The 25,047-nt window shown below is 45.4% G+C and overlaps 1 protein-coding gene across 4 annotated transcripts in view; it reads right to left on the bottom strand.

Moving 5' to 3' along the window:
- Nucleotides 1-25,047, bottom strand: part of LPIN3 (lipin 3) — a 426,254-nt gene that overhangs the window by 45,593 nt on the left and 355,614 nt on the right. For all 4 annotated transcript variants that reach the window (XM_069243720.1, XM_069243718.1, XM_069243719.1 and 1 more), the window contains exons 14-15: nucleotides 23,445-23,589; nucleotides 22,944-23,092 (exon numbers count right to left, since the gene is read on the bottom strand). In XM_069243720.1, coding sequence (XP_069099821.1) covers nucleotides 22,944-23,092; nucleotides 23,445-23,589 — 294 coding nt within the window. The remainder of the gene's footprint in view (nucleotides 1-22,943; nucleotides 23,093-23,444; nucleotides 23,590-25,047) is intronic.

Raw genomic sequence — 25,047 nt, 5'->3', positions numbered from 1 at the left:
CACAGGATCTGTTGGGGGAGGTTTGTACTTTTTCTCAACTCTAGGCGTGATAGCTCTTCCCTTTACAGGCTCCTGGAAGATTTGTTGCACGTGCTTGAGCATGCCAGGGAGCATCGGCAGACTCTGATAGGAAGCGTGGGTGGGTGCCAGAGTGTTAAAAAGGAAATCATCCTCCACTGGCTCTGTGTGCATTGCTACGTTGTGGAACCTAGCTGCCCTGGATAGTACCTGCGTATATGCAGTACTGTCTTCTGGTGGTGACGGCTTTGTTGGATAACAATACGGACTGTTATCTGATACTGGTGCATCATATAAGTCCCATGCATCAGCATCATCCTGTGTCATCCCAGTATGTGGGGGTGACTGCATTATAGGTGTTCCCACTGGTGACAGTTGTGGTGAGTGCGTTGGGGACGGTTGTGGTGAGACCATAGGTGGCGAAGATTTGTCTCTAACCACTTTTGCCTTAGGTTGCATTTCTGTCTCCTGAAATGCAAGTTTTCTTTTTGATTTGAGTGGAGGTAAAATTTTTATTTTTCCAGTGTCTTTTTGGATATGTAACCTCCTTTGTGTATGGTCAGGTTCTTCCATACGTAACTCTTGCTCAAATAAATGTCTTTCCTTGAATTGGCTGAAAAGTCCTTGCTCTTCTGTATAAGAGATTCTTTTCGGCTCCGAGGCCGCTTTTTTCGGTACTGAAGTTTCTGTTAGAGACTTTTTCGGTTCCGAGGAGATTTTTCGTGGTTTGCTCGATTCGAACTCTCGGTGTCGAGATCATTCGGTGCCGGATTCTCGACCGGAGTCTGAAGTCTTCGGCAATTCTTTGCCCTTTTTCGGTGCCGATGTCTGGTCACCTTCCTTTCGGTGGGTTGAGCCATGGCCTGCTGGCGGTGGCATCCCCATGGCCTTAAATGTTTTGCTGTGACCCTGAGTTTTGGACGGGGCAGGTTTACTCACGGTTCGTTGCACCGTCGAGGGTTGTTCACCTTCGGATTCATCCGAGTCTGTCTCTTGGATGGAGATGCTTTCCTCCTCTCCGACGTCGAGCTCTTCCTTCGATTTCGACACCATTTGTAGTCTTCTTTCATGTCGATCTCTTAAGGTCTTTTTCGATCGGAACGCTCGGCAAGCCTTGCAAGTATCCTCTCTGTGTTCGGGTGATAAACACAAATTACAGACCCGGTGCTGGTCTGTATAAAGATACTTTGCGTGACACTTAGGACAGAAGCGGAAGGGGGTCCAGTCCATTAGTCTGGGACTACGGATGTGGTCGGGCTGACCAGGCCTCGCTGAAAAATGGAAGCCCCGAAGGGCCGCCGAAGTGGTCTTGATGTCGGTGCCGATACACTAACACTAACCCGGTACCGAGCAATAACAATACCGTTGAATTTTCAATACTTTAGCAAACTTTCCCGGTCCGAAATACGGAGCGAAGAGGAACACGTCCAAACCTGATGGCGGAAAGAAAACAATCAAGATGGAGTCGACGCCCATGCGCAATGGAGCCGAAAGGGAGGAGTCACTCGGTCCGTGACTCGAAAAGACTTCTTATAAGAAAAACAACTTGTAACACTCCGACCCCAACACTAGATGGCAGGATAATGCACAGCATGTGTATCTGCAGCTACACATGCCACAGAACATATATATATATATATATATATATATATATATATATATATATATATATATATATGGAAAATGTCACTTACCCAGTGTACATCTGTTCGTGGCATGAGACGCTGCAGATTCACATGCTTTGCACATCCCGCCATCTAGTGTTGGGCTCGGAGTGTTACAAGTTGTTTTCTCCGAAGAAGTCTTTTCGAGTCACGAGATCAGGGGACTCCTCCCATTTCGGCTCCATTGCGCATGGGCGTCGACTCCATCTTAGATTGTTTTCCCCGCAGAGGGTGAGGTAGGAGTTGTGTATTACAGTAATAGTGCCCATGCAATGGAGTAAACATGTATGTACATAATGTAGTTTAAGGTGATATATTTACAAATTTACAAATGTTCAAGATCAACTTCGAAACGGCTACAGACTCCCGGGGAGGTGGGTGGGCGCATGCGAATCTGCAGCGTCTCATGCCACGAAATGAAAATGTCACTTACCCAGTGTACATCTGTTCGTGGCATTAGTCGCTGCAGATTCACATGTTGTGTATAGTCCGCCATCTGGTGTTGGGTCGGAGTGTTACAAGTTGTTTTTCTTCGAAGAAGTCTTTCGAGTCACGAGACCGAGGGACTCCTCCTCCTTTGCTTCCATTGCGCATGGGCGTCGACTCCATCTTCGATTGTTTTCCCCGCAGAGGGTGAGGTAGGAGTTGTGTGTGTTAGTAATAGTGCCCATGCAATGGAGTGAATAAGTATGTGCCAATTAAGGCTTAAGTAATATATTTACAAATGTTGAAGATAACTTCCAAATGGCTACAGGCTCCCGGGGAGGCGGGTGGGCACATGTGAATCTGCAGCGACTAATGCCACAAACAGATGTACACTGGGTAAGTTACATTTTCAGTTCGATGGCATGTGTAGCTGCAGATACACATGTTGTGCATAGACTAGTAAGCAGTTATCTCCCCAAAAGCGGTGGCTCAGCCTGTAGGAGTGGAAGTAGTCTGAAATAAAGTTCTTAGTACGGCTTGACCTACTGTGGCTTGTTGTGCGGATAGCACCTCTACACAGTAGTGCTTAGTAAATGTGTGAGGCGTAGACCATGTGGCTGCCTTACATATCTCATGCATTGGAATATTTCCTAGGAAGGCCATGCTAGCGCCTTTCTTTCTGGTTGAGTGTGCCCTTGGTGTAATGGGCAGCTCTCTCTTTGCTTTAAGGTAGCATATTTGGATGCACTTAACTATCCATCTGGCTATACCCTGTTTTGATATTGGGTTTCCTGTATGAGGTTTTTGAAATGCAATAAATAGTTGTTTTGTTCTGTCAATGTAGTACATTAGTGCTCTTCTGATGTCTAATGTATGTAGTGCCCTTTCGGCTACCGAGTCTGGCTGTGGGAAGAACCCTGGCAGTTCTACCGTTTGATTTAAGTGGAACGGTGAAATAACCTTTGGTAGAAATTTAGGATTGGTTCTTAGGACTACCTTATTTTTGTGTATTTGGATAAAAGGTTCTTGTATTGTAAACGCCTGAATTTCACTTGCTCTTCTTAGAGATGTGATGGCGATGAGAAATGCAACTTTCCAGGTTTGGAATTGTATTTCGCAAGAATGCATGGGTTCAAAAGGTGGACCCATGAGTCTTGTTAAGACGATGTTGAGGTTCCATGAAGGAACGGGTGGTGTCCTTGGTGGTATAATTCTTTTGAGGCTTTATAAACGCTTTAATGACAGGTATCCTAAATAGTGAAGTTGAATGGGTAATCTGCAGGTATGCAGATATTGCTGCGAGGTGTATTTTAATGGAAGAGAAGGCCAGATTCGATTTTTGTAAGTGTAGTAAGTAACCCACTACATCCTTTGGAGATGCGTGTAATGGTTGAATTTGATTATTATGGCAGTAGCAAACAAACCTTTTCCATTTGCTTGCATAACAGTGTCTAGTGGAAGGTCTTCTAGCTTGCTTTATGACTTCCATACATTCTTGGGTGAGGTTTAAGTGTCCGAATTCTAGGATTTCAGGAGCCAGATTGCTAGATTCAGCGATGCTGGGTTTGGATGCCTGATCTGTTGTTTGTGTTGTGTTAACAGATCTGGCCTGTTGGGTAACTTGACGTGGGGTACTACTGATAGGTCTAGCAGTGTTGTGTACCAAGGTTGCCTTGCCCATGTTGGTGCTATCAGTATGAGTTTGAGTTTGTTTTGACTCAATTTGTTTACTAGATATGGAAGGAGAGGGAGAGGGGGGAAAAGCGTACGCAAATATCCCTGACCAGTTCATCCATAGGGCATTGCCTTGAGACTGCCTGTGTGGGTACCTGGATGCGAAGTTTTGGCATTTTGCGTTCTCCTTTGTCGCAAATAAGTCTATTTGAGGTGTTCCCCAAATTTTGAAGTAAGTGTTTAGAATTTGGGGGTGAATCTCCCATTCGTGGACCTGTTGGTGATCTCGAGAGAGATTGTCTGCTAGTTGATTCTGGATCCCTGGAATAAACTGTGCTATTAGGCGAATGTGGTTGCGAATTGCCCATTGCCATATTCTTTGTGCCAGGAGGCACAGCTGTGTGGAGTGTGTTCCCCCAAGTTTGTTTAGATAATACATTGTTGTCATGTTGTCTGTTTTGACAAGAATGTATTTGTGGGTTATGATGGGTTGGAATGCTTTCAACGCTAGGAATACTGCTAACAATTCGAGGTGATTTATATGCAGTTTTGCTTGATGTACGTCCCATTGTCCTTGGATGCTGTGTTGATTGAGGTGTGCTCCCCACCCTGTCATGGAAGCATCTGTTGTTATCACGTATTGTGGCACTGGGTCCTGGAAAGGCCGCCCCTTGTTTAAATTTATACTGTTCCACCATAGAAGCGAGATGTATGTTTGGCGGTCTATCAACACCAGATCTAGAAGGTGACCCTGTGCTTGTGACCATTGTGATGCTAGGCACTGTTGTAAGGGCCTCATGTGCAGTCTTGCGTTTGGGACAATGGCTATGCATGAGGACATCATGCCTAGGAGTTGTAATACCGTCTTTGCCTGTATCTTTTGTGTTGGATACATGGCTTGTATAACCTTGCGAAAATTTTGAACCCTTTGTGGACTTGGAGTGGCTATTCCCTTTATTGTGTTGATTGTCGCTCCTAAGTATTGCTGTATTTTGCAAGGCAGAATGTGTGATTTTGCATAGTTGATGGAGAAACCGAGTTTGTAGAGGGTTTGTATGACATAATCTGTGTGGTGTGAACACTTTGTTAGTGAGTTGGTCTTGATTAGCCAATCGTCTAGATTCAGGAATACGTTTATCTGCTGCCTTCTGATGTGTGCAGCTACTACTGCTAGGCATTTTGTAAATACTCTTGGTGCGGTCGTTATACCGAACGGCAATACTTTGAATTGGTAATGTATTCCCTTGAATACGAACCTTAGGTATTTCCTGTGCGAGGGATGTATCGGTATGTGGAAATACGCGTCTTTGAGATCTAAGGTTGTCATGTTGTCTTGTTGCTTTAGCAGTGGTAACACTTCTTGTAGCGTGACCATGTGAAAGTGTTCTGATTTGATGTAGGTGTTTAGTGTTCTGAGATCTAGGATTGGTCTCAGTGTTTTGTCCTTTTTTGGTATTAGAAAGTACAGTGAGTAAACTCCTGTGTTTATTTGTGTACATGGTACCAGTTCTATTGCGTTCTTTTGCAGTAATGCTTGAACTTCTATTTCTAGAAGGTCTAAATGCTGTTTTGATATATTCTGTGTTTTTGGTGGGATATTTGGAGGGATTTCTAGAAATTCTATGCAATAACCATGTTGGATAATTGCTAAGACCCAAGTGTCTGTTGTTATCTCCTCCCAAGATTGGTAAAACTGACCTATTCTTCCCCCCACTGGTGTTGTGTGGAGGGGTTGAGTGACCTGTGAGTCACTGTTTGGTTATAGGTGTTTTTGGGCCTTGAAATTTTCCCCGGTTTCTAGGGAATTGTCCTCCTCTGTACTGGGCCCGAAAGCCTCCCCTTTGGTACTGTCCCTGGTAGGTAGACGGTGTTGAATGTGAGGTACTGGCTTGTGTAGTTTGACCCCGAAACCCCCCTCTGAAGGTTGTTTTACGGAAGGTGCCAAAAGTGCCTCTGCCCTGCGGGGAATAGAGTGCGCCCATGGCCTTGGCTGTGTCAGTGTCCTTTTTCAGCTTCTCAATTGCAGTGTCCACTTCAGGTCCGAACAATTGTTGCTCATTGAACGGCATATTGAGTACTGCTTGCTGTATCTCCGGTTAAAAGCCAGATGTGCGCAACCATGCGTGCCTTCTTATGGTTACTGCGGTGTTTATTGTTCTTGCAGCTGTGTCCGCTGCATCCATAGAGGAGCGTATTTGGTTATTGGAGATGTTTTGTCCCTCCTCAACCACTTGCTTTGCCCTTTTTTGAAATTCTTTGGGTAGATGCTCGATGAGATGCTGCATCTCGTCCCAATGGGCTCTGTCATATCGCACTAGGAGCGCCTGAGAGTTCGCGATGCGCCACTGGTTTGCAGCTTGTACTGCAACACTTTTCCCAGCTGCGTCGAACTTGCGGCTTTCTTTATCCGGAGGTGGTGCATCTCCTGATGTGTGGGAGTTGGCTCTTTTGCGAGCTGCCCCTACTACAACTGAATCTGGTGGCAGCTGTGAGGTGATGAAAGCAGGGTCCGTGGGCGGTGCTTTATATTTTTTCTCCACCCTCGGAGTTATTGCTCTACTTTTGACAGGTTCTTTGAAGATCTGCCTTGCGTGCCTTAGCATTCCTGGAAGCATAGGCAGGCTCTGGTAAGTGCTATGGGTGGAGGAGAGGGTGTTGAAAAGGAAGTCATCCTCGACAGGTTCTGAGTGTAGCGACACGTTATGGAACTCTGCTGCCCTAGCTACCACCTGTGCATACGCTGTGCTGTCCTCGGGTGGTGAGGGCTTGGTAGGATACGCCTCAGGACTATTGTCTGACACTGGGGCGTCGTACAGGTCCCAAGCGTCCTGGTCATCTTGGCTCATGGTGGTGTGAGCCGGTGAGTGCGATGGAGCCTGTGCCGGTGATATCTGAGTTACAGGTGGAGGAGAGGGTGGCGGAGTTACCTTCTTCACCACTTTTGTTGGTGGTGTTTGTTCCTGTGTCTGGAACTCAAGTCTCCTTTTTCTCCTAATTGGGGGAAGAGTGCTGATCTTCCCTGTCCCACTCTGTATAAAGATCCGCTTTTGAGTGTGGTCTACGTCAGTGGTCTGTAACTCTTCCTCAAATCTGTGTTTGCGCATTTGAGAGGACAGTGATTGTTCCTCTGAATATGAGCCGGTAGTCGGATCGGTTGCTGGTCTTTTTGGCACCAAAACCGTGTCCTTACTTGTTTTCGGCTCCGAGGCGACTTTTCTCTTTTTCGGAGTCGAGATTTCTCGGCGTCGATCTTCCTCAGTGCCGCTGTCTCTGCGTCGATCTTTTTCGGCAGCGCTTTCTCGGTCCCGAGATTGCTGCGTGCCTGTGTCTCGACCCGAGTCGGACGATCTCGGCACCAATTCGGCCTTTTTCGGTGCCGATGGACGGTCACCTACTTTATGGGTTGAGCCATGGCCTGTTGGCAGTGGCGTCCCCTGGGCCTTGTCTGTTTTCTTGTGTGGTGCTTGTTTCGACGTCTTACTCACGGTTTCCTTGACGTCGAATTCTTCCGAGTCGGATTCATGGATGGAGAAGGCTTCCTCTTCTTCTCCTTGTTCCTCGAACCCTCGTTGTCCTGTCGGCGTGGACGCCATCTGTAATCTTCTGGCACGCGGTCACGGAGCGTTTTTCGGGACCGAAACGCACGACAGGCCTCACACGTTTCTTCTTTGTGCTCGGGCGACAGGCACAGGTTACAGACCAAATGTTGGTCTGTATATGGGTATTTGTTGTGGCATTTAGGACAGAATCGGAACGGGGTCCGTTCCATCAGCCTCGATGTTACACGCGGTCGGGCCGACTAGGCCCCGACGGGGGATCGAAATTACCCCGAAGGGTTACCGGAGCTCTTCACGATTCGGTGTCGATTCTATCTAACCCGATCCCGAACGCAACAATACTGACGTAGTTTTCCGAAGTTTTGACTATCTTTCCGTCCCGAAACTCGGAGCGAAAAGGAACACGTCCGAACCCGATGGCGGAAAAAAAACAATTGAAGATGGAGTCGACGCCCATGCGCAATGGAAGCAAAGGAGGAGGAGTCCCTCGGTCTCGTGACTCGAAAGACTTCTTCGAAGAAAAACAACTTGTAACACTCCGACCCAACACCAGATGGCGGACTATGCACAACATGTGTATCTGCAGCTACACATGCCAACGAACCGATTTACACTGGGTAAGTGACATTTTCCGTTCGATGGCATGTGTAGCTGCAGATACACATGCTTTGCATAGACTAGTAAGCAGTTATCTCCCCAAAAGCGGTGGTTCAGCCTGTAGGAGTTGAAGTTGTTTGAAACAAAGTTCGTAGTACTGCCTGGCCTACTGTGGCTTGTTGTGCTGTTAACACATCCACGCAATAGTGTTTGGTAAACGTATGAGGTGTAGATCATGTGGCTGCCTTACATATCTCAGTCATTGGAATGTTTCCTAGAAAGGCCATGGTAGCACCCTTCTTTCTAGTTGAGTGTGCCTTTGGTGTAATAGGCAGTTGTCTCTTTGCTTTGAGATAACAGGTTTGAATGCATTTAACTATCCATCTAGCAAGGCCTTGTTTGGAAATTGGATTTCCTGAATGAGGTTTTTGGAAAGCAACAAATAATTGTTTTGTTTTCCGAATTTGTTTGGTTCTGTCAATGTAGTACATTAACGCTCTTTTGATGTCTAACGTATGTAGTGCTCTCTCAGCTACAGAATCTGGTTGTGGGAAGAACACTGGTAGTTCTACTGTTTGATTCAAGTGGAACGGTGATATGACTTTTGGTAAGAATTTTGGATTTGTTCGAAGAACTACTTTATGCTTGTGTATTTGAATAAATGGTTCTTGTATGGTAAATGCTTGGATTTCACTTACTCTTCTTAGAGATGTGATGGCAATTAGAAATGCAACTTTCCATGTTAAATATTGCATTTCACATCAAATCAAATCATTAACATTTATAAAGCGCGCTACTCACCCGTGCGGGTCTCAAGGCGCTATGAATGCATGGGCTCAAAAGGTGGCCCCATGAGTCGTGTTAAGACAATGTTGAGGTTCCATGAAGGAACTAGTGGTGTTCTTGGTGGTCTAATTCTTTTTAGGCCTTCCATAAAGGCTTTAATGACTAAACAATGAGGTTGAGTGGGTAATTTGCAGGTAAGCTGAAATTGCGGTAAGATGTATCTTAATGGATGAAAAAGCTAGTTTTGACTTTTGCAAATGTAGCAGGTAGCTTACGATGTCTTTAGCAGATGCATGTAAAGGTTGAATTTGATTATTATGGCAATAATAAACTAACCTTTTCCACTTATTTGCATAGCAATGTCTAGTGGTTGGTTTCCTAGCTTGTTTTATGACTTCCATACATTCTTGTGTAAGGTCTAAGTGTCCAAACTCTAAGACCTCAGGAGCCAAATTGCTAGATTCAGCGATGCTGGATTGGGGTGTCTGATCTGTTGATTGTGTTGAGTTAACAGATCTGGTCTGTTTGGTAGTTTGACATGAGGTACTACTGAGAGGTCTAGTAGTGTTGTGTACCAAGGTTGTCTTGCCCAAGTTGGTGCTATGAGTATGAGTTTGAATTTGTTTTGACTCAACTTGTTTACTAGATATGGAAGGAGTGGGAGAGGGGGAAAAGCGTATGCAAATATCCCTGACAAACTCATCCATAATGCATTGCCCAGAGACTGATCTTGTGGGTACCTGGATGCGAAGCCTTGGCATTTTGCGTTTTCTTTTGTTGCAAATAGGTCTATTTGTGGTTTCCCCCAATTTTGGAAGTACGTCTGTAGTACTTGGGGGTGAATCTCCCATTCGTGGATTTGTTGGTGATCCCGAGAGAGATTGTCTACTAATTGATTCTGAATTCCTGGAATAAACTGTGCTAATAGGCGAATGTGGTTGTGTATCGCCCAATGCCATATTTTCTGAGTCAGGAGACACAACTGTGGTGAGTGTGTCCCTCCCTGTTTGTTTAGGTAATACATCGTTGTCATGTTGTCTGTTTTGACAAGAATGTGTTTGTGGCTTATTATTGGCTGAAAAGATTTTAACGCTAGAAATACTGCCAATAGTTCTAGGTGATTTATGTGAAGCTGTTTTTGCTGAGTGTTCCATTGTCCCTGAATGCTGTGTTGATTGAGGTGTGCTCCCCACCCTATCATGGAGGCATCTGTAGTTATGACGAATTGAGGCACTGGGTCTTGAAAAGGCCGCCCTTGGTTTAAATTTATATTGTTCCACTATTGAAGCGAGGTGTATGTTTGGCGGTCTATCAACACTAGATCTAGAAGTTGACCCTGTGCCTTTGACTATGTGATGCTAGGCACTGTTGTAAGGGCCGCATGTGCAATCTTGCGTTTGGGACAATGTCTATGCATGAGGACATCATGCCTAGTAGTTTTATTACTATTTTGACTTGTATCCTTTGGTTTGGCTATATGACCTGTATTACATTGTGAAATGCTTGTACTCTTTGTGGACTTGGCGTGGCAAGCGCTCTTGCTGTGTAGATTGTTGCCCCTAAGTATTGCTGTGTCTGAAACGGCAGAAGGTGTGATTTTGTGTAGTTGATTGAGAAACCTAGTTTGTGTAGGGTTTCTATGACGTACTTTGGGTGTTGTGAACACCGTTTTAGTGTGTTGGTTTTGATTAACCAATCGTCTAGGTACGGGAGCACATGTATTTGCTGCCTTCTGATATGCGCAGCTACTACTGCTAGGCATTTTGTAAAGACTCTTGGTGCAGTTGTTATTCCGAATGGCAACACTTTGAATTGGTAATGTATCCCTTGGAATACAAACCTTAGGTACTTTCTGTGTGAAGGATGTATTGGTATATGGAAATATGCATCCTTTAGGTCTAGTGTTGTCATGTAGTCTTGTTGTTTGAGCAGTGGGATTACGTCTTGTAATGTAACCATGTGAAAGTGATCTGATTTGATGTAGGTATTTAATGTTCTGAGATCTAGTATAGGTCTCAGACTCTTGTCTTTTTTGGGTATCAGAAAGTACAGGGAGTAAACTCCTGTATTTATTTGTTGTTTTGGTACTAACTCTATTGCTTCTTTTTGTAGCAATGCCTGAACTTCTAGTCCTAGAAGATCTATATGTTGTTTTGACATATTGTGTGTTTTCGGTGGAATGTTTGGAGAGAATTTGATAAATTCTATGCAATAACCATGCTGGATAATTGCTAAGACCCAAGTGTCTGTTGTTATTTCCTCCCAATGTTTGTAAAACTTGGTTAGTCTCCCCCCCACAGGTGTTATGTGTTGGGGATTTGTGACCTTGAAGTCACTGCTTGTTTGGAGGAGTTTTGGGACTTTGGAACTTTCCTCTATTCCTTTGAAATTGTCCCCCTCTATATTGTCCCCGAAAACCTCCCCGCTGATACTGGCTCTGGTAAGTGGGCTTTGTTTGTGAGGTTGTGGCTTCTGTGGTTTGCCCTCGAAACCCCCCTCGAAATTGTGTCTTTCGAAATGTGCCTCTGCTCTGTGGGGAGTAGAGTGCGCCCATGGCTTTGGCCGTGTCAGTGTCCTTCTTAAGTTTTTCGATCGCAGTGTCCACCTCCGGCCCAAACAACTGCTGTCCGTTGAATGGCATATTCAGCACAGCTTGCTGTATCTCTGGTTTAAATCCTGATGTACGTAGCCATGCATGTCTCCTTATTGTTACAGCTGTGTTGACAGTTCTAGCAGCTGTGTCTGCAGAATCCATTGCTGACCGTATCTGATTATTGGAGATACCCTGTCCTTCTTCTACTACTTGCTGCGCTCTTTTTTGGAACTCCTTGGGTAAATGTTCAATAAGGTGTTGCATCTCATCCCAATGGGCCCTATCATATCTGGCTAGCAAAGCTTGCGAATTTGCAATACGCCACTGGTTTGCTGCCTGTGCCGCCACCCTTTTGCCTGCAGCATCGAATTTTCAACTTTCTTTATCTGGAGGTGGTGCATCTCCTGAAGTATGAGAGTTGTCTCTTTTGCGCGCTGCTCCCACTACAACAGAGTCTGGTGTTAGCTGTTGTGTAATGTACACTGGGTCTGTTGGTGGCGGTTTATATTTTTTTATCTACTCTTGGAGTAATGGCTCTCCCTTTAACAGGCTCCTCAAACACTTGTTTGGAGTGTTTTAGCATTCCGGGTAGCATAGGAAGACTCTGATATTGGCTGTGTGTGGACGACAGTGTATTAAAAAGAAAGTCGTCTTCAATGGGCTCTGAATGAAGGCTGACATTATGAAATGCAGCTGCTCTTGACACCACCTGTGCGTAGCGTGTACTATCCTCTGGTGGCGATGGTTTAGCTGGATAGCATTCTGGACTATTATCTGACACTGGTGCGTCATAAAGGTCCCATGCGTCAGAGTCATCTTGACTCATTCCTGTATAAGTTGGGGATTGCATCATTGGTGGAGTGGCTACCGGTGATGGTTGCGGAGAGTGATGTGGGGATGCTGGCGGTGTTACTTGTTTAGCCACCTTTGCGTGTGGCTGTTTGTCTTTGTCTTGGAAGGCAAGCTTGCGTTTCATTTTGACTGGAGGAAGAGTGCTGATCTTCCCTGTATCTTTTTGAATAAAGAGCCGTCTTTGTGTGTGATCTGGCTCTATTGCCTGTAATTCCTGTCCAAATCTATGTGTCTTCATTTGTGTGGACAGTCCTTGTTCCTCAGTGTAGGAACTTGTTTTCGGTTCCGAGGCCGGATATTTCGGTACCGAAACCTTTTCGGCTGCTTTTTTCGGCTCCAACGAAACCTTTTTTACTTTCGGCGTCGTGCTCTTTCGGTGCCGACCCGTTTTGGTGCCGGTGTCTCGGTGCCGAATCTTCTCTGAGCCACTATCTCGGGCCCGAGATTGCTGTGTGCCGGTATCTCGACCGGAGTCGGATGACTTCGACCCCAGCTCGCCCTTTTTCGGTGCCGATGAACGGTCACCTACTTTTCGGGTTAAGCCATGGCCTGTTGGCGGTGGCGTCCCCTGGGCTTTAGCGCTTTTCTCGTGAGTTCTTGGTTTCGACGTCTTACTCACGGTTTTTGGCGTTTCCTCGGGATCGATCTCTTCAGAGTCCGACTCCTGGGTGGAGAATGTTTCTTCCTCCTCCTCGAAACGCTCTTGTCCTGTCGGCGCCGACGCCATTTGCAGTCTTCTTGCTCTTCGGTCCCTGAGTGTCTTCCTGGACCGAAACGCTCGACAGGCCTCACAAGTATCCTCCTTGTGTTCTGGTGACAAACACAAGTTACAGACCAGATGTTGATCTGTATATGGATACTTGTTATGACATTTTGGACAGAAGCGGAATGGGGTCCGTTCCATCAGCCTTGAAGAGACACGTGGCCGGGCCGACCAGGCCCCGACGGGGATGGAAGAAAACCCCGAAGGGCCACCGGAGCTCTTCTTAATTTGGTGTCGATCTGTTGTAACTAACCCGATACCGAACGCAAACAATACCGACGATTTTTCCGAGATTCTAACTAACTTTCCGACCCGAAACACGGAGCGAAAAGGAACACGTCCGAACCCGATGGCGGAAAAAAAACAATCTAAGATGGAGTCGACACCCATGCGCAATGGAGTCGAAATGGGAGGAGTCCCTCGGTCTTGTGACTCGAGAAAAGACTTCTTCGAAGAAAAACAACTTGTAACACTCCGAGCCCAACACCAGATGGCGGGATGTGCACAGCATGTGTATCTGCAGCTACACATGCCATCGAACATATATATATATATATATATATTGAAAATGTCACTTACCCAGTGTACATCTGTTCGTGGCATCAGTCGCAGTAGATTCGCATGTTTTGCAATAGCTCGCCATCTGGTGTTGGGCCGGAGTGTTACAAGTTGTTTTTCTTCGAAGAAGTCTTTCGAGTCACGGGACCGAGTGACTCCTCTTTTTGTCTCCATTGCGCATGGGCGTCGACTCCATCTTCGATTGTTTTTCCCCGCAGAGGGTGAGGTAGGAGTTGAATTGTAGTAATAGTGCCCATGCAATGGAGTGACTAAGTATGCACCTATTTAAGGTTGAGATGATACATATATAAATAGTTGAAGGTAACTTCCAAACTGCTACAGGCTCCCGGGGAGGCGGGTGGGCACATGCGAATCTACTGCGACTGATGCCACGAACAGATGTACACTGGGTAAGTGACATTTTCAGTTTGATGGCATCTGTCGCTGTAGATACGCATGTTTTGCATAGACTAGTAAGCAGTTATCTCCCCAAAAGCGGTGGATCAGCCTGTAGGAGTGGAAGTAGTCTGAAATAATGTTCTTAATACGGCTTGACCTACTGTGGCTTGTTGTGCGGATAACACGTCTACACAGTAGGGCTTGGTGAATGTGTGAGGCGTAGACCATGTGGCTGCCTTACATATTTCTTGCATTGGGATGTTTCCTAGAAAGGCCATGGTAGCACCTTTCTTTCTGGTTGAGTGTGCCCTTGGTGTAATGGGCAGCTGTCGTTTAGCTTTAAGGTAGCAGATTTGGATGCATTTAACTATCCATCTGGCTATACCTTGTTTTGATATTGGGTTTCCTGCATGAGGTTTTTGAAATGCAATAAATAGTTGTTTAGTCTTTCTGATGTTTTTTGTTCTGTCAATGTAATACATTAATGCTCTTTTGACATCTAATGTATGTAGTGCCCTTTCAGCTACGGTATCTGGCTGTGGAAAGAACACTGGAAGTTCCACTGTTTGATTTAGATGGAACGGTGAAATAACCTTTGGCAAAAATTTAGGATTGGTCCTTAGGACGACCTTATTCTTGTGTAGTTGTATAAAAGGTTCCTGTATTGTAAACGCCTGAATCACGCTTACTCTTCTTAGGGAAGTAATGGCGATGAGAAATGCCACCTTCCAGGTTAGGAACTGTATTTCGCAGGAGTGCATGGGTTCAAAAGGTGGACCCATAAGTCTAGTTAGGACAACATTTAGGTTCCATGAAGGAACAGGTGGTGTTCTTGGTGGTATAATTCTCCTAAGGCCCTCCATGAATGCTTTAATGACTGGTATCTTATATAGGGAAGTTGAATAGGTAGTCTGCAGGTATGCAGATATTGCTGCAAGGTGTATTTTAATGGAAGAGAAAGCCAGGTTAGATTTTTGTAAGTGAAGCAAGTAACCCACTACATGTTCTGGAGTTGTGTGTAATGGTTGTATTTGATTAATATGGCAGTAGCAAACAAACCTCTTCCATTTACTTGCATAGCAGTGCCTGGTGGATGGCCTTCTGGCTTGTTTTATGACTTCCATACATTCTTGGGTAAGTTGTAAGTGCCCGAATTCTAGGATTTCAGGAGCCAGATTGCTAGATTCAGCGATGCTGGATCTGGGTGTCTGATCTTTTGGTTGTGCTGTGTCAACAGATCTGGCCTGTTGGGCAATTTGATGCAGGGTACTACTGATAGGTCTAGCAGCGTTGTGTACCAGGGTTGCCTTGCCCAAGTTGGTGCTATTAATATGAGTTTGAGTTTGTTTTGACTGAGTTTGTTTACCAGGTAAGGAAGGAGAGGGAGAGGAGGAAAAGCGTAAGCAAATATCCCTGACCAGTTCATCCATAGGGCATTGCCTTGGGACTGTTTGTGTGGGTATCTGGATGCGAAGTTTTGGCATTTTGCGTTCTCCTTTGTCGCAAACAAGTCTATCTGAGGTGTTCCCCAGAGTTTGAAATAAGTGTTCAGAATTTGGGGGTGAATTTCCCATTCGTGGACCTGTTGGTGATCTCGAGAGAGATTGTCTGCGAGTTGATTTTGGATCCCTGGTATAAATTGTGCTATTAGACGAATTTGGTTGTGAATTGCCCAACGCCAAATCTTTTGTGCTAGCAGGCTTAACTGCGTGGAGTGCGTCCACCCTTGCTTGTTTAGATAATACATTGTTGTCATGTTGTCTGTTTTGACGAGAATGTATTTGTGAACTATTATTGGTTGGAAAGCTTTTAGTGCTTGAAAAACTGCTAGAAGTTCTAGGTGATTTATATGCAGTTTTGTTTGATGTACGTTCCATTGTCCTTGTATGCTGTGTTGATCGAGGTGTGCTCCCCACCCTGTCATGGAAGCATCTGTTGTTATTACGTATTGTGGCACTGGGTCTTGGAAAGGCCGCCCTTTGTTTAAATTTATGTTGTTCCACCACAGAAGCGAGAGGTAAGTTTGGCGGTCTATTAACACCAGATCTAGAAGGTGACCCTGTGCTTGTGACCATTGTGATACTAGGCACTGTTGTAAGGGCCTCATGTGCAGTCTTGCGTTTGGGACAATGGCTATGCATGAAGACATCATGCCTAGGAGTTGTAGTACCATCTTTGCTTGTATCTTCTGTGTTGGATACATGCGTTGTATGATGGTGTTGAAATTTTGAATTCTTTGTGGACTTGGAGTGGCTACTCCTTTCTATTATGGCTCCCAGGTATTGTTGTACCTTGCGCGGCAGAATTTTGGATTTTGTGAAATTGACGGTGAACCCTAGTTTGAAGAGGGTTTGTATGATATGATTTGTGTGATTTGAGCACTCTATTAACGAATGGGCCTTGATTAGCCAGTCGTCTAGATATGGGAACACATGTATTTGCTGCCTTCTTATGTGTGCAGCGACTACCGCTAGACATTTGGTAAAGACTCTTGGTGCGGTTGTTAATCCGAAAGGCAGTACCTTGAATTGGTAATGTATTCCCTTGAATACAAACCTTAGGTATTTCCTGTGCGATGGGTGTATTGGTATATGGAAATAAGCATCCTTGAGGTCTAAAGTTGCCATGTAGTCGTGTAGTTTTAGCAATGGCAATACTTCTTGTAGTGTGACCATGTGAAAGTGGTCTGATTTGATGAAAGTGTTCACTACTCTGAGGTCTAGGATTGGTCTCAGCGTTTTGTCCTTCTTTGGTATCAGAAAGTACAGTGAGTAAACTCCTGTGTTTATTTGTGTGTTTGGCACTAGTTCGATTGCATTCTTTTGCAATAGTGCCTGCACTTCTATCTCCAGGAGATTGGAATGGTGTGTTGTCAAATTTTGTGCTTTTGGTGGTATGTTTGGAGGGAATTGTAGAAATTCTATGCAATAACCATGTTGGATAATTGCTAGAACCCAAGTGTCTGTAGTGATTTCCTCCCATGCTTTGTAATAATGACTTATTCTTCCCCCCACTGGTGTTGTGTGGAGGGGGTGAGTGACATGTGAGTCACTGTTTAGTAGTAGGGGTTTTGGGGCTCTGAAATCTTCCTCTATTCCTAGGGAATTGCCCTCCTCTATATTGTCCCCGAAAACCTCCTCTATACTGTCCCTGGTAACTGGACGGTGTTGCTTGTGAGGTGCTGGCTTGTGTGCTCTGACCCCGAAACCCCCCTCGAAAGGGTGTTTTACGGAATGTGCTGTAATTCCCTCTGCTCTGCGGGGAGTAGAGTGCGCCCATGGCTTTGGCAGTGTCCGTATCTTTTTTGAGTTTCTCAATCGCTGTGTCCACTTCTGGACCGAACAGTTCTTTTTCGTTAAAAGGCATATTGAGAACTGCTTGTTGAATCTCTGGTTTAAATCCAGACGTTCGGAGCCATGCATGCCTTCTGATAGTTACAGATGTATTAATTGTCCGTGCAACTGTATCTGCAGCGTCCATGGAGGAGCGGATCTGGTTGTTGGAAATGGTCTGTCCCTCCTCAACCACTTGTTTTGCCCTATTTTGTAAGTCCTTGGGCAGATGTTCAATGAGATGTTGCATCTCGTCCCAGTGGGCTCTGTCATAGCGCGCAAGTAGTGCCTGGGAGTTCGCGATGCGCCACTGGTTTGCAGCTTGTGCTGCGACTCTCTTACCAGTTGCATCGAACTTGCGGCTTTCTTTATCTGGGGGTGGTGCATCTCCAGATGTGTGGGAGTTGGCCCTTTTCCTAGCTGCTCCTACAACGACAGAGTCTGGTGGCAGCTGTGTAGTGATGAAAACCGGGTCTGTAGGAGGCGCCTTATACTTTTTTTCCACCCTTGGTGTGATTGCCCTACTTTTGACCGGCTCCTTAAAGATTTCTTTTGCGTGCCGGAGCATACCAGGGAGCATAGGCAGGCTTTGGTATGAGCTGTGGGTGGAGGAGAGTGTGTTGAATAAAAAATCATCCTCGACCTGTTCTGAGTGGAGGCTTACGTTGTGAAATTGTGCTGCTCTAGCCACCACTTGAGAATACGCGGTGCTGTCCTCTGGTGGAGATGGCTTCGTAGGGTATGCCTCCGGACTGTTATCTGACACTGGGGCGTCGTATAGGTCCCATGCGTCTTGATCTTGGTCACCCTGGCTTATGGTGGTGTGAGCTGGGGAGTGTGATGGAGTTTGTGCTGGTGAGACGTTAATCACGGGCGGAGGAGAGGGTGGTGGGGTAACTCTTTTCACCACTTTTGGTTGTGGTGTCTGTTCAGTTTGGAACTCCAACCTTCTCTTTCTTCTAATGGGGGGAAGGGTGCTTATTTTTCCTGTCCCCTGCTGTATGAAAATACGCTTTTGCGTATGGTCCACATCAGTTGATTGTAGCTCTTCCTCAAACCTATGCTTTTGCATTTGGGAGGTTAGCGAGTGCTCTTCTGTATAAGAGCCTGAAGCTGGGTCGTTTGCAGTTTGTTTCAGCACCGAAACCCTGTCTGCGTGTTTTTTCGGCTCCGAGGTGACTTTTTTCTTTTTCGGGGCCGAAACCTCTCGGCGTCGATCTTCTTCGGTGCCGCTGTCTCGGCATCGAGCCGTGTCCACACCGGCATCTCGGTGTCGAGGCTTGTCTCCAGCACTTTCTCGGTCCCAAGAAGGCTGCGTGCCGGTGTCTCGACCGGAGTCGGACGATCTCGGCACTGTTTGGGCCTTTTTCGGTGCCGACGGTCGGTCACCGAATTTATGGGTGGAGCCATGGCCTGATGGCAGTGGCGTCCCCTGGGCCCTGTAAATCTTCCTCTGTGTGGTTTTCGACGTCTTACTCACGGTTTGTGTATCGTCGAATCCTTCGGAGTCTGAGTCTTGGATCGAGAAGGTACCTTCCTCTTCTTGTTCCTCGAACTCTCGGTGGGCTGTCGGCGCGGACGCCATCTGAAGTCTTCTGGCTCGACGGTCTTGGAGTGTTTTTCGGGACCGGAACGCACGACAGGCCTCGCAGGTGTCTTCACTGTGCTCAGGTGACAGGCACAGGTTACAGACCAAGTGTTGGTCTGTATAGGGGTATTTATTGTGGCATTTGGGGCAGAAACGGAATGGGGTCCGTTCCATCGGCGTTCTTCAGCACGCGGTCGGGCCGACGGGGGATCGAAAAACTACCCCAAAGGGCACCGGAGCTCTTCGATCTTCGATGCGGTGTTGAATCTAACTACGCCGATCCCGAACGCAACAATACCGACGAAAATCTTCCGAAATTAGCTATCTTTCCGTTCCGAAACTCGGAGCGACAGGAACACGTCCGAACCCGATGGCGGAAAAAAAACAATCGAAGATGGAGTCTACGCCCATGCGCAATGGAGACAAAAGGAGGAGTCACTCGGTCCCGTGACTCGAAAGACTTCTTCGAAGAAAAACAACTTGTAACACTCCGGCCCAACACCAGATGGCGAGCTATTGCAAAACATGCGTATCTACAGCGACAGATGCCATCGAACATATATATATATATATATAAAAAACACACACATACATAATAAAGCCTTCCCTTCAAGGAAACGACCAGCACTCACAGGGTACAGCGAGTTCTTTATTTCAAAGATCAAAAACAAACAGAAGCGTTTCGGCTGTGCACCTTTTTCAATGTGCCATGTTCAGTGGAAAACATGCTGTTTTTAAACAAATGTATTGGATGGTCATTCACAACGATCAATGATGGACTACTTAGGTATGTCCTTCATACATCATGATTTCCTGACGACCATCCTAACACAATTCACAATCATAGTATTAATTCATGTTTACCTTCTCAAATCGAAATTCAGCTCATTATGAAATTATAAAGTGCTCAATTAAACGTGTTCACTGCAGTATTTTGGTCTGAAGATCTATTAGAAACCTTGACACTAGCCTCCTCAGTCTAATCTAATAATGGCTGCAGCAAACCATCCTTTTTGGGTATGAGGATGTACCTCGACCCTGGTATTAAGGAAGGATAGGTACTATTGCTCCTTTCAGAAGGAGAGCTGGGACCTCCTGTTTGAGTAGTGTTTGATGTTCTATGGAGAGCCAATGAGTGCAAGGTGGAATGTTGGGAGATGTGGTAATAAGAGCCAGACAATAACCATTTTGGATAATATCCAACACCCACCGATCTGTTGTTATCTGTTGGCAGGTGGGTAAAAAGTTTTGTATGCATCCCATGACTAGAGTAGTGTGATCGGGGGGAAATCGAAGCAAGTAGTTGGTAGTGGTGGTGCCATGTGGGGAAACACATTTGCCTATACCTGTTGTGTTGTTTCCGCAATAGGAGCTCCTATAGTAGGATGTTGTCAGGGAGTACTGGCTGTGCCTATGCTGGTATGATGTGGAGGCATCCAGACTATGTGTTTTGGAGCCTCTGCAGTAGCTGGAGTGGTGAAAGAGGCACCTAGGGGTGTGTAGAGCTCCAATGCCGTTCATCGTCTTTGTGTCTTTTAAAAAAAACTATTTTCTAGTAATTCTTCTCTCCTTTTCCTGTGCTCAGAAGGGAGTTATTGGAGGAGGTCATCCATCGCATCTCACTGAGCACAGTCGTATCTAGCTAAAAGGTCCATTGAATTGGCGCTGAGCCACTGGTTTTCAGACTGAGCTTCAACCTTTTTACCCCCTCCATCAATTTTTTTGCTTTCTTTGTCAGGCGGCGGGGTATCGCTGGGCACTTGGGAGTTAGCTCTTTTTCTAGCACTTACCCGCGGGTAGTACTTACCCGCTTATGTATACCGCGTCTGAGGGTTTATATTTATTATCAACCCTTGGAGTAATAATGCATTACCTAAATGGGTACTTAATTATGTCCTCTGTATGGCGAAGCACGCCTTTCAGCATAGGCAAATATTGTGTGCCTCTGTGTGTAGAGGATAGTGTCTCAAATAAGAAATCCTCTTCTAGAGGTTCCTTAGGAGGTTGCACCCCACAAAAAGTAGCCATTCTAGATATTAGCTCCTGGTATGTGGTGGAGTTATCAGGAGGTGATGAGCGTGTGGGGTACAGGTCCAGATCCGTGTTCCCTGGAGGGTCAACATAGCAGGAGTCACAGAGGACCCTGTCTGTGGAAACATCAAATGAATCATCCCCAGTATCAGGGAGGCCAGTGCCATCACCATGGTGGCCCTGGGGGGAGGTATTTAAGGGCTCTATGTCAGACTGCGGTGAAGAGGGCAGAGGTGGTGGAGGTGATGGAAGAAAAGGCGGTAGGGGAGGTGGTGAGGATGGTAGTGAAAGCAAAGGACAGGTGGCATTGTCCATCTCTGTACGTTTAGATGGAATGGGAACATCTAAATCCTCTTGGAATGATGGCTGTATTTTGGGAGGTGGTGGCTGAGAGTGTGGTGGTTTGGCCACAATTCTTCTAGTTTTTGGTTGAATCTGGGTCTGCTTTTGTCTGGAGTCCAGTTTTTCTTGTAACCCGTAGAGAATAGTGCCCTCTGTAATCTTTTTTGGTGTTGACTTTCATGGTTTTGGTTTGGAGCCGGATTTAAGATAAGGCACCAAAGATCCACTCGGTGCCGAAGCTGTAGACACTGTCAGGTGGCTCGGGTTGGAGGGTGTGGAGGCCAAAGATGTTGTCAGTGCCAAGGGTTTGGCTTTGAATGGTGTTTCAGCGCTGAGCCAGAGGGCTGGGCGTCTGAACTTAATTCTCAGTGCTGACCATGTCCTTTTAGGCAGTGGTGGACCAAAGGCCTCTTGACCTGGAATCTTGTGTCCTTTTGGAGGCTGCGGGCATGGGATAGCGTTCTCACTGCATGAGTCTCTATCAACACATTAGTAATTGCAAACTCAGGATTGGATTCTGAGCTGGCCTCGACGGAGCAAGCCCAATCTTCAGCCACTAAAGCCTCTGGATGGTACTCCTCCACGTATTCTGATGTCCGAAGGGGTTGGGGGTGTCATTGGTTGCCCTTTAAGCATCTCAAGGTGGCGTGCTACAGAGAATTTTCTTTGAGCGGAAAGCTCAATAGGCCTCACAATCAGCTTCCCTGTGGTCTGGAGAGAGACACAAGTTACAGACCATAGGAGTCGGTCTATGGGTACTTTGTGTGACAATGTGGACAGAAACGAAATTGAGTTTGTTCTGTCTACAGGAGGGAATCTTTTAGGAACTAAATCGGAGATGGAGCTCAAAGGTCCCAAAGGGCAAGGCCCTCTGCGAGCCGCGATGAAGTTGACTCAATGGGTGGTTGCAGCTCAACGCACGGAGAGGAGAAAATGTGATCAATAACAATACCGACAATCTAAATATAAGCAGAACCAAAAGAGAGATCCGACGATGGTCTCAATTCTGAGCGTAAGCACCCATGTTCGAACACAACAGTGGAGAGAATGCAACGCCGGTGGAGAGAAAACAATCTAACAATGGAGTCGATGTCCATGCGCACTTTTGCTGAGAAGGAGACGTCACTTCACCTCGTGACTGGAAAGACTTCCTTCGAAGAAAAACAACATGCACACATCCAGACACAACACTAAATAGCAGGAGTATGCAGAGCATGTGTATCTACCCCCACACATGCCTCAAACCTAAAGCTGCCTTGACCAATCAAAACACTCTATTTTTAAACTGCCACTTCTACCATTGAGTTATGGTCAGATCTTCATTCAATAGACCTGGTTACAGAGTAAACCTAGATATTCTTCACTCATTTAACACGAGGCGCACCATTATCAAAAAGTATACCTTTGGGATAACCAGATCAGACCTGGATAGATTCCACTACACGAGATACAATGTAAGTCAAACACTGCCTCACAGAGCAGGAGGCCTGTGAGAAATGGTTGGACATACACAGACTGTCCCAAAGAGAAACAGGGAGACTTACTGTCAGGCATGTGATTCTCAAAATGTTGGCAGGGCTGGATTAAGACAATATCATGCTCATCTGATAGGACTCACTTTAACTTTTTGCTACCAACTTTACAGAACCATTGGCCTGTTGAGAAGCCCTCCCAGATGCCCCTAAAAGTGAACCTCCTTCCTCCTACCATTTTGTTTACCCACAAGAATCTGAGAGCAGGAATTAGAAGGGATCATATCTTACTTGGTTATAGTGCCATCTATGTCAGAAATGACAACCTTGTCATCCCAGTTCCACAGGTATATGGTGGCGCTGCAGCGGCAGGTGCCCTGGTACTGTGTGGTTACGCTGAACACCGCATCATTGGCACCATCCCTCAGATTCAAGCAGCTCTGTAGTTAAAACATACTCGAGTAAGACATGGATACAGGGTTCTGAGGTTAGTATTCAGCATTATAGGACTTTACCCTGGTTGCCTTTGATTGATTGTTATGGTATGTAAACATGTAAAAAAAAAAAATCAGCAGTGTGATACCACAAACGAGCACACCATTTCCCAGTAATATATATGTTTAACAATGTTCTGTCATTCTCAACCACTAACATTGTTAACTCTGGGTGAATAAATTCATATGTAAATCATGAGCCAGCCCTTCTGCCATGTTCCACTAGAAAAACAGAGTTGTCAAGTGCCTTTTATCCCATTTTGGCCCGCTAAGAAACAAGCAATAGATGGAAGCTTACGATTTGTTCAGAGGAAAGTCTCAGTGATTTTTTGTAGGTGAGAGGAAAGGCGTGCTCCACTGGTTGTCGAAATACAGGCTGTTCCTTAGTTTGACCATCCAGCTGTGTAGATTCGTCTTCGCTAGCACTTTTGTATTCACTGTCTCTGAAATAAGCCAAACAGCATATATCAGTCGAAATATAGGATTATATTACAAACCACATCACTATTATCATTATTGAAATCACTAGGGAAGAGCACAATTCGCTTCATTGTTTTGGCTAGAACGTTAGGATCTGATTGATATAACCATGTTCTGTTTCTACTGTGCACATTAATGGATAGTTAAAACACTGTGGGCTAAGGTCCAATGATTGATATAAGGAGGGATTATCAAATACTGACCACTGAGCTGTTGAAATGCTTTGATTAATATAGTTGCATACTGAGAGAACAAAATCTTGAAAAATTATACCTAAGAAATAAGAGACCACTGTTGCTCCAAGAGCAGAATCTGTACATCAGATAAAATAGTAAACCAAGGGCCTGATTTATATCTTGGAGGGCTGGTTACTACACCACAGTGATGACGGATAACCCGTCCGCTGAAATACAGATCCTATTTTATCCTAGGGGATTTATATTTTGGTGGACAGGACATCAGTCAACGTTGTGATGGAGTAACCAGTCCAACGAGATCTAAATCAGGCCCTAAATCATTGAACAAGATGGGGTAAGAGCGCATGAGCAAGTGATGAACTAGAATGAACACCCTTATGAGTGACTCCACAAATAAAGAATTATGGGTTCAAAAAAAGGAATGATCACAATCTGCTGCATATAGGAAAAAGAAAAGGGAATCCAACAGTGTGTACAATCAGTAATGTCAAACAACTGGGGACAGTTTGAAACAAAAGGAGGACCAGCAGTTATGGACATATTAGGATAAATCCACACAGGGAAGGACTTTCTTCTGAGGCATTAAAGAAAAACACTGTCAACAGAGTTTTTTTTCTCTCTAGAACTATAACCAAACATAGGTGACTGACAAAATCAAGCTACCTCTTGATATTTCGATCCACGCAATAGATCAAAACCAATGGGAAATAAGGCATCTTCATAATCCATGTTTGGAGTGTGTGAGGGACATCTAAATGGATTATGTGGCTGTTCAACCTCCATTTAATGCCTATGATTAGATAAGGGGCATGCCCACTCAAAATGTTATCCCTGAAAAACTTCAGTATACTGTAATGACAAAGGCACAGCAAAAATGAATCTATTAAGGCTATCAGTAGAAGCAGGCAAACTATCCTGGAATCACAGCCATGTTGTTCTATTGGAAGAGGACCAACGCTGAACTGTATTTGGGTGAGTCTAATATGAGGTAGAATAGTGGGCAAACAATAATGGGTTAGAAAGCAACATCAAATGGTTGCCAGTGGCTAGGTTACTGGAAAGTATTCCCCCCCAATACCTTTTGTGTTTTTAATTTGTAACTTCCTGAGTGGCCAAGGGTATGCACAGACTTGAGTCCCATGTTCATATCCACAGATGTGAGTACTTTCCTCAGTGTGACACTAGAAACAAATGAATCCAACTGAAGAGGCTTGCTTGTGTTGC

This window comes from Pleurodeles waltl, chromosome 7 (genome assembly GCF_031143425.1).
Source record: "Pleurodeles waltl isolate 20211129_DDA chromosome 7, aPleWal1.hap1.20221129, whole genome shotgun sequence".
NCBI lineage: Eukaryota > Metazoa > Chordata > Amphibia > Caudata > Salamandridae > Pleurodeles > Pleurodeles waltl.
The sequence above is the reverse complement of the archived record's forward strand: the minus strand, read 5'-3'. Positions and strand labels throughout refer to the sequence as shown.